Source organism: Aquarana catesbeiana, linkage group LG02, assembly GCF_042186555.1.
Source record: "Aquarana catesbeiana isolate 2022-GZ linkage group LG02, ASM4218655v1, whole genome shotgun sequence".
In the NCBI taxonomy this organism is placed as follows: domain Eukaryota; kingdom Metazoa; phylum Chordata; class Amphibia; order Anura; family Ranidae; genus Aquarana; species Aquarana catesbeiana.
This window is the reverse complement of record NC_133325.1, coordinates 90,773,592-90,791,381: the sequence shown is the minus strand read 5'-3', so window position 1 is coordinate 90,791,381 and position 17,790 is coordinate 90,773,592. Positions and strand designations below refer to the sequence as shown.

The 17,790-nt window shown below is 43.5% G+C and overlaps 1 protein-coding gene across 2 annotated transcripts in view; it reads left to right on the top strand.

Moving 5' to 3' along the window:
- RCBTB1 (RCC1 and BTB domain containing protein 1) overlaps positions 1-17,790 on the top strand; it is a 74,825-nt gene that overhangs the window by 19,245 nt on the left and 37,790 nt on the right. For both annotated transcript variants that reach the window (XM_073613165.1, XM_073613164.1), the window contains exons 4-6: positions 3,062-3,228; positions 12,377-12,535; positions 16,343-16,450. In XM_073613165.1, coding sequence (XP_073469266.1) covers positions 3,062-3,228; positions 12,377-12,535; positions 16,343-16,450 — 434 coding nt within the window. The remainder of the gene's footprint in view (positions 1-3,061; positions 3,229-12,376; positions 12,536-16,342; positions 16,451-17,790) is intronic.

Here is a 17,790-nt window from a genome sequence, read left to right as displayed (position 1 = left end):
GGACGGCAGGCCTACTTCCCGCCCGTTGGAGGAGGGAAAATGGTAGAACACTAGAAGGTGAGTACCTATGAGGAATGATTTCCCTTGTGAACCAGGTTCAGGAGTTAATTCTCTACAAACTGAGGATCAAGGGGAAGGGTGGGGACTTAAAACAGCTGTCGATTGATTGTGTTTCCTGTAGGGAGGAGCCTCTCATCTCTCAGGTGTGCCGTCCTGGAAGATATCCTAGAAAAACAGTTATCGGTAAGTAACTGTCAATTTTTTTTATTAGTAATGGCGATCTGCGGGGTTTTGGGTTTTTTTTGTTTGGTTTTTTATCATGACTGCGACATTATAGTGAACACATTGGACACTTTTGACACTATTTTGGTGGGACCTTTGTCATTTATACAGCGATCAGTGCTATAAAAATGCACTGATTACTGTGTAAATGACACTGGCAGGGAAGGGGTTAACCACTAGGGGAAGATCAAGGGGTTAAGTGCGTCCTAGGGAGTGATTCTAACTGGGGGGGGATGGTGTTCAACTTATGCCTTGTTTGCACTTCCCTGTTCTGCAGCTCCATGACACGATCCCCGAGAGACCGGTGGACGTAGTCTGCTGGTCACGCTGTATGCGGCGGCACACGTGCCTGCTAGCCCCGCCAATTAAAGGGGACGTACAGGTACGCCAGTTTGCCCACCGCTGCCATTCTGCTGACGTATATCGGCATGCAGCGGTCGGCAAGTGGTTAATTTTCTTTCTTAAACTAGTACTAATGTCAGTGGGGTTTATTTACTAAAGCTGAACAAAATCCAGTATGTATTCTACATATTTTTGGTAAACAAACCACAAAAGGCATGTATTGATTGGTTTGTGCAAAAATTGTGTACAAACTATAGGATAGATTTAGGGACTTTTATTTATTCTTACTGGTAATGGCGGCTTTTTTTTTAATTTGGCGGGGCTGCGACATTGTGGCGGACAAATCTGACCCTAAATTACACCTTTTTTTTTGGGGACCAGTGACATTACATTGATCAGTGCTAGAAAATGCACTGATCGATGTATAAATAACAATAGGCGATCAAGGGGTTAAATGTGTTCCCTCAGGGTGTTCTAACTGTAGGGGGATGGGCTGCCTGGGACATGATGGAGATCGCTGTTCCCGATCACTGGGAACAGCAGATCTGAGTTGTCCCCTGTCAGAACAGGGATCTGCCTTGTTTACAAAGGCAGATCCCTGTTCTGCCTCTGTGTACATTGATCGCGGGTGGCAGGCGAGCTCCCGCAATCTCACATGCACGGACTGACATACAGGTACGTCGGTTCGCGCAGGAGAGCCGACCTCCTGTACTAGTGTGGCGGCTGGTCAGCAAGTGGTAAATTAACCACTTTAAGACCAGCCGTTGCAGTTATACTGCAGCAGGTTGGCTCTATTTCACGAATCGCCGTAGCTGTACGTCGCCTTGTGCAATAGATGGTGGGCGTGCGGGTGGCCAGCAGACATTGCGGCAGCCGACCACGCGCATCGGCTCCCCCGATGTCTGCTTGCCACCTGCGAGCGCTCCACAGTGCCAGAACGGGGATCTGTCAATGTAAACAAACATATCCCTGTTCTGTCGGGAGTAGAGAGAGATCGTCTGTTCCTAGTGATCAGGAACATCGCGCTCTCTCGCGCGTACACTGCCTTCCAGGGAACACATTTAACCCCTTAATCACCACTAGTGTTAACCCCTTCCCCTGTCAGTGTCAAATGTCCGATCTGTCTGCAGCAATGTTGCAGTCCCGCTAAAAATGGCTGATCACCACCATTACTAGTAAAAAAAAAAAATAAATAAATCCCATAAATCTATTCCCCCATTTTGTAGATGCTATAACTTTTGTGCAAACCAATCAATATATGCTTATATTGTTTTTGGTTTAAAAAAAAAAAAAAAAGTAGAATACATATTGGCCTAAACTGATGAAGACCTTTTTTTTTTTTTTTTTTTTTTTCATATTTTATTTGGGTACAATGTCACACGACCGCAATTGTCAGTTAAAGTGACGCAGTGCCATATCTCAAAAAATGGCCTGTTAATGGGGTAAATACTTCCGGTCCTTAAAGGGGTTGTAAAGGTAAAAATTTTTTCACCTTAATGCATTCTATGCATTAAGGTGAAAAAACTTTTGACAGTACCGCCGCCCCCAGCCCCCCCGTTTTACTTACCTGACGCCTCGAATCTTCGCTCCTCGTCAGCTTCATTGCAGCTCAGCCTGGTCGCTGATTGGCTGCAGTGGATGGATTGAAAGCAGCGCAGCCATTGGCTCGCGCTGCTGTCAATCACATCCGATGACGCGGCGCGCCGGGGGGCGGGGCCGAGTGATACAGCGAGCGGCTATAGCCGCCGGCTGTATCACGGGAGCGCGCCCGCAAGCACTCACCACCGTGCGAGGGAGCTCGCATGAAGGTGGTAAATGCTTGCGGGGAGGAGCTGAAACAGCCGCCGAGGGACCCCAGAAGATCAGGTTCGGGGCCACTCTGTGCAGAACGAGCTGCACAGTGAAGGTAAGTATAACATGTTTGTTATTTTAAAAAAAAAAAAACATCTTTACAACCCCTTTAAGTGGTTAAAATGTCACATATAATACAATTTTATATATAAAAATCTAAATTTTTTTAAACTGTCTTTCGGTACAAATTTCCATTCGGTGTATCGCTGCTTTATTTTGGATTGCTCTTTGGTACATTATGGTAATGAGAAGAAATATATATACAGCTAAATTAAAAAAAAAAAAAAAGTTCGGGGCAGGTTTACTTTTGATGGAAGAAAAAAAAAATCAATAGATATCCGTTACCATTTATCACCAAGAGTCCAATTTGTCCTAAAAAAATAAAAGTTGTGATGAAATGTACGGTTTTTACATGCCAATTTGAAAAGTTGTGTTCATTCATAAACCTTGTTATACCCTCTGTCACAAAGGGGTTACATTGTAAATATTTTTTGAGGCTAATGCTTTCTGTGAGTGCAGAGATGAGTTGGGTGGGTCTTAAAGTGTTTTTTTACTAATGCTTACAACTTTTTTTTTTTTCCCTTAGATGGAGAGCTGTATGCGTGGGGACATAATGGATATAATCAGCTTGGGAATGGCAATACAGTCCAGGGTACAATTCCTGTCCATATTGGTACTGAACTGATACCAAAGAAGGTGGTGCAGGTGGCTTGCGGCTCCCATCACTCTCTGGTCCTGTGCTTGGATGGAGAGGTAATTATGTACATTATCAAAAAAAATTATTCACACTAATTTTGCTTTGTAACATATACATCTGTAAAAGCACTGATTTTTAGCATTAGACCATACGGAACTACTCCTGTAGAGAAATCAGAAACCCCTTTTCAGTATGTCGCCATAGATGAAACTCTTGCCATAATAAACCCTAAAGTTCTAGGGATGCCTGAAACTACCTCAAGCTCTGTAAAGCCTTTGGTAAAAGCAGAGCCAGCTGTGTTTACAAACCATAAGTGACATTTGAGAAGGGTTTTCAGTTATAGAAAACCAGGGCCGTCTGCATATTAACATTTTGCCAGCAGAAGCATCCCTTAGAATTCTCCTTCCACAATCTCTAGTTTTAAATTACTCCGCTGCTTCCCAAAACACTGCTGAAATCCATCACTAAATGTAAATTGAATGTTGATTTGTTGCTGACAAAGTGTCACCTGCTGCAGAATTGCATTTTTTGCTTTGACCTTAAAGTGCTTAACCCTTGTTCCAGAACCAAAAACCTTCTCTTGATGGTACGTTACACAGGCAAAGTATTCATAAGTCCCTGAGCTTTCTTTAGGTGATTGGACATTTGGCAATGCTTTTGAGGACCTGCCCCTTGGGTGCCTCCCTTGTAATCCTGCCCCACTTCACAAATCCTTATTCTAGTCTCATTCTAGTGTACTAAGGTGATGGACTTTTTCTCCTTCATGGAGAAATCGCTTGTAGGTTAACTAGTTTATTTTTTATCTTCGGATTCTATTTTTTCAAATATTCTATTAGTTTTCAATAGAAAAGAGAGGGGCAGAGCCCACAACATACCACAGTGGTATATAACAAAAGGGGGTCGCAGCCTCCCGACATTGCATTATAGTAGTACATGTAATGCAGAGAGAGAGAGAGAGAGAGAGAGAATACCCTAGTCAGGAGGCAGCCACCAGAGAAGAGAAAAAAAGAGATGGGGGGGGGGGTGTGTATTAGGCGTTCAGATACGTGAATCCCTGTGTACGATGATTACTGTAGGTTGTTGATCAGTATGAAATGGTAGGGTTTTAGTTCCTAAGGAGGGATTTACCCTCTTCTGAATACTTGAATATATTCCAATGAGTCCATGGTTTCCTGTCTATCTTGAGCTGTCATTATCAAGTCTTCCATTTTACAAAATTCTTCAAACGTGGTCAAAGGCCTGGTGTAACTTTGTGGGTTTGGGAAGGTCTGGAGAAAATGGTGAATTCGTGCTGCATCCCAAAACAGAAGTTTAAACGGACTTACTGGGTACATTAGTTCTGAGATGGAGGGCCATTTATTTTGTTGCACAAATTGTCACGCTAAAACATAATTGGATCTTCTCAAGGTCTGAAATTGCGAAGAGGAGAGTCCAGGAAAGAACTTGGGGTTACCTAGAATCGGGGTTAAAGGTGATGTTTTGGTAGTTAGAGAGGTGTGTAAGGTAGCTTGAATGCACTGTCTTATAGTGTTTCCGATGATAGGATGGGATTTAAATTCTGCAGGGAGAGTCACTACACCATATCGCAGATCGTAGAGGTATAATGGTTTGGTGTTCTATTTGTGCCCACAACTTAGAGTCCCTGTAACGGCACCAATCAAGAACCCTACCTAGGTGAGTAGCTTGATAGTACTTCCTTACGTCTGGTAGCGCTAGGCCGCCATAATGTTTTGGTGTGGATAGTTGAGATCTTGGGATGCGAGGCTTTTTATGAGCCCAAACAAAACGGGTGAAAAGGGCTTGTACTTGTTTGAAATATATGGGAGGTATCTTGATCGGTAGGGCCTGGAAGAGGTATAAAAATTTTGGGAGTATACTCATTTTGAGTAAATTGCACCTCCCAAACCTGGAGTGTAACCCTTTATTCCAATTTTCTAGCAATATTCTGGTCTTGGCTAGGAGGGGGGGGGGGGGGGGGGAGAGAGAGAGTTGCTCCCATAGATGTGAGACAGATCTGGTGGTATTTTCATGCCTAAATAAGTCAGGGCGGAGGACGTCCATTTAAATTTAAAATTTGATTGTAAATTCAGAAGAATATGGGCCTGTAGTGATATCCCCATTGCTTCCGATTTGGAAAAATTTATTTTAAGGTTTGATATTTTCCCGTATATCTCGAATTTTGCGAGTAGATTTGGTAGGGACACTCCTGGGTTGGTTAGCGAAAAGAGCAGGTCGTCTGCATAGGCCGAGATCTTGTGTTGCAAAGGACCAATTAATATCCCCTGAATGTCGGTTCAATCTAATTTTGGATAGAAAGAGTTCCAGGGAGAGAGCAAATAGGAGCGGGGAAAGTGGGCATCCCTGTCTCGTCCCATTTGTTATTGGGAAGGGGTCCGATAGGACTCCATTGGCCTTTACTCGGGCTGTTGGGTTTGAATAAATTCTGGCTATTCGGTTAAGCATCACTTCCCCCAGGCCGATGTGTCTGAGCACCGCAAACATACATGGCCAGCTTACCCGGTCAAGCGCTTTTTCAGTGTCCATAATCTTTGGATTCTTCAATCAAATTCTCACTGTTTTCTAATGCCGTAGAAGTGGTGCATTCAGATTGACACAGCCTTGGTAAATCGTGAACTTTACCCAGACTCCACATTGTGAGGTTGGCCTGTAATGTATTTCTCCAGCACTGGGGTCCTGCATAGGTACAACCAGTGTAATCGGTCTCAGGGCAACTATACAGCTCAAGGGCTGTGGTCCATCCCTATGAAACACACTCCCTTTAGATGCCCACCAAAACGGGCAAAGCCTGAACTTTATGGACAGTCCAGTGTCATGGATGGCTAAGACAGGGTCACCCTGTATGCATCTGATTGTTACTGTAAGACTAGGGATAGATTTGATTTTTATTTGTTACAATGTAAACTTTTACAAATATGATAAATACTCAACCACTCGGAGCTTGGTTTTAGTTGGAGGGACCAGATGTTGCATCATACCACTTGTTGCACATTTTACTGCCACCTAGAGCCCCATTAAGGTTCTTAGGCACTTCTCCAGCCTTTTTTTTGCCATGTGGATCTACCACTAGATGGTCTACACCTGGACTAGAGAGAGAGAGAGAGAGAGAGAGAGATGCTATGGTGCTGCACAAACGGTTGGCGCTATAGAATCATGAATAATAATAATTTCATAACCACAGGTTGATTGTCTGCTGAAGGCCCATGCAATACTTAATGTCAGTGACCATGTGCCTCTTGCACCGGAGCAGAAGCTGGCTCTAAGACCAATCTCTACATCTGATTCTAGCTTTTTTAGACAAAAGCAGATTTTTCTCTAGTCGTCTTCCAGGACTGCACACCTGAGATGACTGGTTCACATGACAGGAAACGCAATTAACACATGAGTTTGAAAGGCCCCTACCTTCCCCCTGCAACTCAGTTCTTGATTGCATTTCCCGGAAGCTACACTTGTTTTTTTTTAAAAAAAAAAAACAAAAAAAAAACAAAACTGAAGTCGGTTGCTATAGATGCATCCACAAACTGTCAGGCAAGGAAATCTCAGCAGTGATGGGGGACTTCCTCTCCGTACAGAGAGACCCTGTCTTCTAGGGAGCGTACCACTTTTCAGGTGAGTACATCTGCTAGAAGCCTGAGAACCCTGCAGAGACCTCCCTCATCTCACCTCTGGGTCAGACCGAAGCGCCTTTTTAGAAGGAGAAAGTTCAGTCAAAGCCAGGACAGTGAGGGTTCCAAGCACCATAGACACCTCTTTCCCGTGGAAAACATGGATGGGCTGCTCAGGGCAATTTACGCCTCTGAGGACATCCAGGAGCCTCCAACTCAGATGTCAGCCTGGGATAAGATGTATAGGGGACTGGGGAAACCTCAGTCAAAGGGGCTTTCCAATCCACCAGACCCTCAAAGAGGTTGTTTTGAGAGAATTAAAGGACCCAGAGAAGAAAGTCCTTTAACTCAAGACATGGAAAAGGAGGTTTCCATTTGGGTAAGAGAAGAAATTCTTCAAGACCCCTTAAATTGGATGTAGCCCTTTCACAGGTTTCGAAGACATCTGATCTGTCCTTCGAGGACTCGGGTAACCTAAAGGACCAAATAGACTGAAGGTCCGAAATGCTACTGCGAAGAGCATGGGATGCCAATGCAGCCTTGGCGCCAACCTGCGTAGCAAGGATGCTTGGTTACAGACTTTCCAGTCATATCACTAAGGGGAACAATTCAAAGAAAGTCAGACTTGCTAGAGATCGTAAGCAAAGCTGTGGCATACCCAGTGGACGTGGCAGTGGAAGCTATTAGTACCACGGCCAAGTCAGCGGCCCTCCTCAGCAAGCAGGGCCATCTGGGTCAAGTCGTGGGAAGGGGACCATATGTCTAGGTCATGGCTCTTTGGGCCTGGCCTGCATCAGGTCCTTTCACGATCTGGAAAGGGGGGGGGGGGGGGGGGGGGGAATTCCCAGTGAGAGCCAGGAAGGAGAAAGGCAGGAAGCCTTTTTTTTTTTTTTTTTTTGGGTGGCCCCCCCCCCCAACTAGGGCCAATTCAAAACCAAAAGACCAGAAGGTGGGGGGAATGATAAGAATAGATAAAAAGGTGGTCTGCTCTTTTCCGGATCCAAAGACACCAGCAAACAGTCGAAGTGATGCCAGTGTCTGAGTAGGGGGGAGACTTTCTCACTTTGTCCGTGGAATGGGATTTCCAAGAGCCCCTTGATCTTGCAGATTCTAAATAGGCTATCGTTTGGAACTTCTCCCCCCCCCCCCCACCACAATTTTATACGGACCCATCCACCCAAGTATCCTTTAAGGGCAGCAGGGTTGCTAGACAACTTACAGGATCTAGCGGGCCAGGAGGTAATCATCCCTGTACCACCGGAACAGCTCTATCGGGGATTTTACTCCCAAGGTTTTTGTCGTCCAGAAGCCATCAGGGAAATTTTGCCTGATAAATCTCAAGCAACTGAACAAGTTTCTGCGACAAGAGCTTCCGACTAGAGAGCATATACAGTGTGTGCAAACCTCTGTTGAAAGATGCCTTCATGGCTACAATAGATTTAAGGTACGCTTACCTCCATGTCCGGATAGCCCTGGAACATCAGTCCCTGTTAAGATTTGCAATCCTTACAAGCAAGAGGATACAGCATTGGCAGTTCCGTGCTCTCCCCTTTGGTTTAACTGCAAGTCCCAGGGTATTCACAAAGGTCCTGGCAGAGGCAGTAGCTTACCTGCATCTTCAGAGGCTCTCCCTTTTTATACTCTATCTAGACGATCTGATTTACGGTCCTTTTACAGCAGGTGAGAACAGATGTAGACAAAGTGATTCTCACCTTGGAGACTCTAGGCTGGATAGTGAACCGGGTCAAACTGTCCCAGATAAAGACCTTCCTGGGTTACTTGGTGGATACAAGGGCTCAAGCGGTAATGGCGGTTTCCACATTGATGGAACCCAGAGACTGCTCTCGCAGACAGGCTATGAATCCTAGGACTGACCACCTGCATTCCAGCGGTTCCCTGGGCACAGCTCTATTCCAGGGAACTGCAGTTTTTCCTGCTATGCTCTTGGGACAGAGACAGTCACTGGACGGGAAGGTTTCCATCCCAGCAAAAGTAAAAAAAAACTCCCTGGATTGGTGGCTTGGCAAAGACGAGCTCGCATCAGGTCGTCCCTAGGCCCATTGAAGATTACTACCGACGCAAACGCCTGGGGTTGAGGCACTCACTTGGAGGACCTCCGAGCCCAGGTATTCTGGCCACCGGCCCAAGCAAAGACCTCCTCTAACCACAGGGGGCTCCTGGCAGTGGGCCAGGCATTGAAGGCGTTCAAAGGCAGGATTCCGGGACTAGAAGTCAAAGTCCTTTCAGACAACATAACAGCTGTCTCTTACTGAACTGTCAGGGTGGGACAAGGTCCAGTAAACTTGTAAAATTGGCTTTAGAAGTTCTAGGTTGGGCCGAAGAAACCCTCCAGTCCATATCGGCGGTCCACAAAGGGACCACCAATGTAGTGGCAGACTTCCTAAGCCGACAGCCCATCCACCAGGGGGAATGGGAGTTAAACAAAGACGTGTTCTTTCAGATAAGTCAGCAGTTTGGAGTTCTGGAGATGGACCTTTTTGGTTCTTAAACTTGATGGCCTGGCTCTTAAGAGGGATATATACAGACAAGGGATGCTCTGAAAGAGTGATTGAGATCCTCCTAGGAAGCCGATCACTAGACAAATCTACGCAAAAATCTGAGAGGTTTTTTCACACTGGTGCCAGGATAGAGAAATCTCTAGGTCTTTGGTACCAGTAGTACTTACATTTTTGCAAGCTGGAGTGGACCAGGGGATTTCTCTGAACACCATGAAAGTACAAATAGCAGCCCTGTCTGTGTTTTTGGATCAGAGTCTCGTGCTGGAACCTCCTGATTAAAAGACTTCTGTTAGCGAGTGAGAGGTTTACCCCCGTAAGAATTAAGATTCCCACCTTGGAATCTGACGATTTCTTACACGTGCAGTGGTTGTCAGTGCTTTATGTAGCATCAGTTACGTACATTATAAAGCACTGTGTTCTAGAGGCAATATGGGGACTTCCATCCTGCTCCCAAAACAATAGTCTGGCTCAGCCATTCACAGGAAGCTCTATTTTCTGAATGCATACAAAGCTTCCTCTTGGCTGAGGTGAATATTGAGGTCATCTGCATGCCTCTCCTCAGAGGAAGCTTTGTATTTATTCAAAGAATACTATGACCCGTTAATTGCTGTGCAGTACTCTGCCTGACTCCATTTTTGTTTCAGGATGAGCAATCCCCATGCTGCTGCGAGTCTGCGCCCTGTATGTAGCTGAGGCATCCTATAGTTCTGAGTGATAAAGATGGTTCTGCAACACTGGACCCCCATTCTGCAAGGACACCCAATCTCTGCAATCAGACAAGGAATATCCAATTGCCTCCAAAGGGATCAGGAAGACCTTTTTTCCCCTGCCTGGAGCAAATTGGATCACAGGTTTTTTGTCTGCGTGTGTGTTTGTCCCCCAAAGATCCCCCCCAGATTTGAATTGTGTAACTATGTAATGCCACAGCTGTAGCCTACAACAACCCCTGAGGGGTGCCAGGAGTCATGCAGCCACACTGTCTAGTGATCTCTGCTGTTCATTGGCCAGAAGTGTACAGCTGGAAGTTGCATTACCTCAGCTGCCACTTTCTGTATCAAGGGGAATGGGATATTTTCCGTGACATGTCGGATGAGGAACCCCTGATGTAGAATCTGAAGGCCAGGATATTCACAACATGCTAACTCTGTGACAAGGACCAATGAGCCTCCTAGCACTGGCATTGGATGCCTTGATAATTCCTGGTTCAGGTTTTTCCTTCTATGCAACTTCTACATTGCATGTGCCACAAAATGGAGCAAGAGAAGAAACCAGTAATTCTCACCGCACCAAACTGGTCTAGAAGGACCTGGGGACATACCTAAACTACTAGGAGACTCTTGGCCTTTTTTGAACTTTCCTGCGGTCTCAGGGGCCTCTATTCCATTTTTCTCAATCTCCAGCCTAAATGGCATGGATGTTGACTCCCAGGTTTTAAAGGACAGAAGGGCCTCAGACTCATTCCTACCCTTTGAAAGTAAAGCTACCTCGGATGTACTCTTGTACCTAAAAATCCTTCTTTGCATGGTTTGTACAGGCACTTCAGCATCAGATTACTGTGCCACATATTCCGGCTTTTTTTTGTCCATTCTTTGTTAGAAATCTCTGGCCTCGCTTTTGTAAAAACCTTTATTTAAATCTTTAGTTAAAGTGGTTCTAAAGCCTAAAGGATTTTTACCTTGATGCATTAAAGGTAAAAAGCCTGTTGGAGAGCCCCCAGCCCCCTCATTTTTACTTGAACCACATCCGATCCATCGATGTGCACCAAAGCAGTGTCTCTCGCTGCTGTGCTCTCCCTCATTGGGCAGAGAGATAGCGGCGTCAGCCATTGGCCCCCACTGTTGTCAATCAAATCCTGTGACAAGGGAGTGGGGCAGTTGCTTGTCTTTTTGTCAGACGCAGACCGGGAGGAGGGTTGGGAGCAAGACAGCATAGTTGCCCCCCAGGTAAAGTGGCTTTACATGGAAGAACTTCCTGAAGACGATGGGCCTGGAGCGCCAGCAGGGGATCCCAGAAAAGGATCGTGGCTGCTCTGTGCAAAACTATTGCAGAGCAGGTAAGTATAACCGGTTATATTAAAAAAAGTTTAATGTTACTTTAAGGTGTACCTTGGAACCTTCTTCCTTTACAACACTTTGCTCTTCCTCAGTATTGCTCTCTGCCCTGCAGAAACCACCCTTTTGTACCATGAGTGAAATTGCCCTAAATGATTTTTTTCCTGCACGTGGCCTTCTTGACTGCCATCACCTTTGTCATGGTCCGACATGTCTGACCTAAGCGTTCTTGTTGTAAGGAGCAATGCCTCATGCTTCACAAGGACAAGGTAGCCTCTACGTCCAAGAACATCCATTCTTCCTAAGGTGGTATCAATCTTCCACCCTAACGAAGACCTAGTCTTTCCATCTGTGCTTCACTCTAAAGCACACAAAGGAAATGGCTCTGCACTGCCTGGGCTGTAGTTGGATCCATCAGTCTACCTCAAAGTGGTCAGATGCATGCAGGCAGCCCTAGTGAATAGAATTGGCCGAATACTCGCACAGCAATGTTTGGCGGGAGCAGGTGCACAGGCCTGGACGCAAAGCTGATGCATGTCCATCCGCCTATATGCTATCTGCATACAGCTCTTCATGCTGTGAGGCTGAGCACCCATGTGAGCCCTAAAAATTGAGACACATTTTTGTGTATGGAAGTCATGAATATTGCATTCAGCAGGCTAAAATCATATGCAGATTAAGGCTGGGGTGAAGTGAGTAAGGTAGATTGTCACACTGGAATAATGCATCCTTCATTGCAAATGGTTATGCAGCTATCCTATTACTAGTGCAGTTTAATAATCTATATCTTCACACTTGACTACCATAGGTTTAGGACACAAAGTTGTCATAATTTTTCCATAATGACTGTTCTCCAAAAAGTTGAAAATAAGTTACAAGGCTTTACTATCATTATTGCAATTAAAATGCGTCATTTGTGTCTAAGTATTGGAACCTTTTCATTTCTAAACACCTTTTAAATAAAATGGGTGTTAATTGCCTTATGCTAAATGTTTGGTTTTCATAACTTAGGTGTATGCCTGGGGCTATAATAATTGTGGACAGATTGGCACAGGGACCACTACAAACCAGCAGACTCCTCGGAAAGTGTCTGCACAGCTGCAGAGCAAGACAGTGGTTGCTGTTGCAGCCGGTCCAACATGTTCCATGGCTATTACAGACAATGGACAGGTGAGTTCAGTATGTGCAGTCTTATTTTTCCCTCCTTGTGATAGATATAAGTTTGTTCTGCTAATTAGCATTGCACTGGTATCTGTGCCGATGCTAAGCATTTGCGCGAGTACTTGTGTAAATACTCCGATACTAAAACCGATGACTTTAAGCTGCACCCCATTGCCACCAATGGAACCATTCACATCATGCAACTCAAGTCGCAGCAACTTTGAAAGGTTCCTGCACTACTTTACTTTTCTGAATTCAATTGCGACTTGCATTGACTTTTAAACGAGGACGCAAGCCGCCATGGAATCGGAGGTCTAAATTGTACTGATCTGTAGCTTTGAAATCGTGCTGAAGTGGTGCAATTTCAAACCACACTGGTGTCAACCAGGGCTAAATGCGTCCAAGGGCAAAATGTGTATCTGTAATTGGTATTGACAAGTACTTGAGAAAATATTAGTACTCGGTCTTAAACTGGTATCGGCACATCCCTAGTATAGATGTTAAAAGGTTGTGCTTCCTGTAATGCTGTTGGTGTTCTATAGTTTACAAGTGTATGCACTAGGTATTGTATTTCCAAGTTTGTAGCTTTCCTGGGCCTGGTAAAACTTCCATTACTTTCATCACAATATATTACCAATTTAATGCCAGAATGTAATCATTTCATAGCGGTCATTCCTGATGAGCAGCTCTACTAACTTGGGTGCAGAGATCTCAACACTTGTGTCCCCAGTAGATGAAAGAATTGAGTGCTTAACTGTTCAGCATCTGTCAAAAACTGCAATTGTTTGATCAAAGTTAACATTTAAATGCATTCCATGTGATCATTTAAGTTCCACTCAGACCACTAACTTTTATCGCCCCTCCTTCTCACCCCCTCTAATCGAATGCTGCAATGCCCCCCCCCAGACCACCGGTCACCAATTGCACCACCACACCCCCTTCCATCAGGTCGTCCTTTTGTTTTGAGAGGACTCCACTGGAACCATCCAATAAAGTGTCCACATCACACAAGTAGTGACATAGATTCCTAAAGAAGAACCCAAAGCAGGAAGTAAACCAAAATTACTTTGTAGCTTCACGTGACCGCAGGTTAAGGTAAGCTAAATACATAAACAAAATCTGCGCTTTGGCTAAAATGTAAAGCTAGTAACAGTGACCACGGCAGCCAGCACTAAAGGTTTTGATCATGGAACCACTAAAAACAAATCTATAATAGGGAGAAATTGCAATATAAGCTCTGTGATGAACAGTCCTATTCAGAAACTGCCAACAATGATGGATGACAGGTTGGTAAAGAAGTCCCAGCACCAGCAGTGTGAAAAGGGATTGAATGCACTTGTCACCGCGAGTGTGTTGAGGCAATCCTGCTTACCGGAGGAAGTTGACTCTCTCTCAAATCATAGTCGGGGAACGTGTATGTGTTAGATGACCATCCTCAACTGCATCACTCCAACTCCTGTCAGTTATGGAAAATGTGATCCCAGCCCAAGAAGCACTTTCTCCAGGTAAGTGGATGTATGAGTATTCTGCGGCCTTTTTACCTCAAATGTAAGGGCACCACAATCGCGTAATATTAATGGCTTAAAACCATTATTTTATATTTTAAAAATGTATAGTACTCTCTCATTTCCATAAAAGGTAACCGGCAAGAAATCTCATAAAAGGTCCATAAAACGTAGAATGCTTACATCGTCCGGTACTGCCTTACATGTTTTGCAATATTGCGGCATCAGAGGAGTAGCGGACAAACGCAAGCATGTCCTAATATAATAAGTCAACCCCCAAGAGGATGAAAGATTTAGTCCTATGGTTCAAATATTTTAACAATGCTAGTTTGGATATGTTGCGGTTCTTAATCGCAAAAGAAATAAACTTATCAGATTGGATGCAGAGGTTAATGAACTCAAGGATAAATTGTTACCTTATATAAATGGAGATGAATATAAGAATAAGTCAGAATCACTCCTGCTCCACGTCTTCGCGTCTAGCTTCCCAACCACCCCCTTTGGTGCTTCATCAGACCCTGCAAAGATTGGAATAATGTACGTAAGGGACAATCTAAATCCAAACCAGCCTTTAGGAGACCAGGTCCGTTCTATCAGAATGAGAGATTCCAACCTAATGTTTCCGATCCCGATGAGTACAGGCAGTATACGCCACAGATTTGGGAGGAATTGTGATAATTTTGGCCATTTGGCCCCACAGAGGAATGGTCCACCTTTTGTTCAATAGGTTTGCACCTCTTACAGATCACTCCCCAGGAGGTTATGGGGACTATGACAACAGATACATCATGGGTCACTCTATGAACACTCCTGGTAGAGATGGGAATCAATACCAACAGGATTGGTTTTGCAACATTAAGACCCTGAGAGAGAAGGGTGTGTAATTTTTGCTCTGGTAACTTCCAGAACATATGACATCAAATCATTCATAACATGCTCTTCAAAAAATATTGTCTCTTACAGTGCCCATGTGGCCTGCAATATGTGGGCCAGACAATTAGAACTCTGCAAATCAGAGTCAACTAACATTTAGGCACTATACGGCATGGTTTCCCAAAACAAAGTTTCCAAGCATTACTCGCTTTGTCATGCAAAGAACCCAAAGGGAACACTGATTTAGGGAATTGACAGATTTTCTCCACATTGGAGGGATAGCAATATCTGGCGGGAAATCTCCAGAATAGAGACCCGTTGGATATATGACCTTAAGAGTTATTCACTATTTGGAATGAATATAGAGTGGGATGTCAATTGCTTTATCAACAATGGTTGAATAACTCTTGCAATATGAGATAGTTCTGCTGATAATTTACTCATTTACGCATTTTTTTTTCCCTGTTTATCCTCTTTCTCTTTTTAAATATTTTATGTATTTTTATGAATTGAATCTGTATGGGATATTTGACTATTGTATATATTATGTCCACTAGATGGCGTGTTTACCTCGCGTGCTTTTCAAAATTTAGATTGGTGGAATTATGCAATGTTGAATGAATGAATTATGCAATGTTTTATTTCATATAGAGGACAGTGTAATACTATCTTTGTTATGGTTTCCTTTTTCTTGGCAAGTAGAGAGCTTTTCTTGTCTTTCATAGTATTTCTTTTATTCAATATACTCCCATTGTGGTCTGAGAACAGCGGGACCGATCTGCAATCTCTTCCAGTCCTTGGAGCGCATGGTGAACCACATGAGAGCGGACTGACTACTTCCGGTGGGTCACTCCCTTTTTTTTTTTTTTTTTTTTTTTTTTATTACATTGGGACGTGCTTGCGTTTTTTGCCCGCTACACTTCTGACGCCGCAATATTGCAGAACATGTAAGGCGGTACCGGACAATGTAAGCACGCTACATTTTATGGACCTTTTTATGAGATACCTTGCCTGTTACCTTTTATGGAAATGTGAGTGTACTATCATTTTAAAAATAAAATAGTGGTTTTAAGCAATATTATGCTATTGTGGTGCCCTTACATTTGAGGTAAAAAGGCTGCAGTATATTCATATATACATCCACTTACCTGGAGAAAGTGCTTCTTGGGCTGGGATTGTTTTCCATAACTGACAGTTGGAGTGATGCAGTTGTGGATGCTCCTCTTTATCACATATGCGTTCCCTGACTCTTTATGATTTCAGTCAACTGTAAGGTAAGCTAAAAACAGGCATTTAGCTTTTTTGTTTTTGGCAATTAGAGGGAAGTGGGCAGGGGGTGACATTGAGCCAGAGGGGATCTTTAGTGCTGCTTCAGTGTTAACTTTGTTTTTTTTTTTTTTTTTTTTTTTTTTTTGTTTCCCCTTCTTGACTTTCCCAGGTTTATGGCTGGGGTTACAATGGCACGGGCCAGCTTGGGCTGGGTAATGCTGGAAACCAGCTAATACCATGTCGAGTAGTGTTTGTCCAGCACGTTTGTGTGGTGCAGGTATGTCTTATCTATTAGATCAGCATCTTTAACATAAAATTACTTTCAGTTCAAATTGTATAAAAAAAAAAAATGTCCTATCTATAGACAACTGAAGTTGCATATCTGTTTAGAGAAGTGTAGCCACAGCTTTTTTGAATCCTGACCTTTTCATTTTTAATTTTTCAAAGCAAACTGACCCGTTCTTTTCTCCTTGCTATATTTTGTTGAGAAATTACTTTGAAAAATACCTCCCCTAGTATTTCTAGCCATGGCCATCTTGAGCTAAGGGTAGATGAATCACGTGACACTTATTTCTTGGAATCCATGTGCTCTTAGCTAAGACATGCAGGCATGAGGATGTGCTTAGCGATTAAGGCCCCACCTCTCCTCTAGGTTATTTCTTTACATGTCTTTACACACATGTATGTATGCAGCCCTAAACTCCCTGTGCCAGCATCTCACAGGAGTGGGAAGAGTTTTCAAATATGTATGGTCTTTAGAGCTGCACGATCATTAATCGAGATTGCAGTTTTGATTCCCTCTTGAGATCTTAACCAAGCTTTTTCCCGATTCTTTCTGCAGAGAAGCCGAAGTCAAGCCGACAGCTGTCAAAAAAAAAAAACAGGCAGTCTGCCAAGTATCACAACATTCCTCAGCTGCTGAGCTAACTATAACCATTGTAACATTTTTGTTTTTTAGATCAAAGGAATTAACTTCGGTCTATAAATGAGGGAAGTTTAACCACTTAGACTAAACTTTTTTTTCTGACACTTGTTGGCTTCAAGTTAAAAACATAATTTTTTGCTAGAAAATTACATGGAACACCCAAACTATATCTATATAAAAAATTTTTTTTTTTTTTTTTTTTTTTTAGCAGAGACCCTAGAGAATAAAATGGTGGTGGTTGCAATATTTTATGTCGTACTGTATTTGCGCTGCGGTCTTTCAAATGAGTTTTTTTTTTTTTTTTTTTGGAAAAAAATACTTTCATGAATTTAACTAAACAAATATGTTTCGCCGCAAGTATTGTGATCTTTATTCTAAGCAAAAAAATTGTGATTCTCATTTTGGCCAGAATCGTGCAGCTCTAGTCTTCAGTGATTGGTTGGCCAGGGATACAGTGGCTGTTGGTGCTTGTGGAAAGGATCTTCTGATCCTACTTGGCTGCGTCAGGGGGATTTGGTGATTAGTGCAAAATAAAAAACATGTCATACTACCATTATTAGTGCTTGTTGAACAGATGAAGGCCTTGGTTCTTCTACTATATGAATACTGGATCTGTAACCTTAGACTTATTGAGGGGGGAAAAAAAGCATTATTTCTTTAATTGTACATCACGGGACACAGAGCCATAGTAA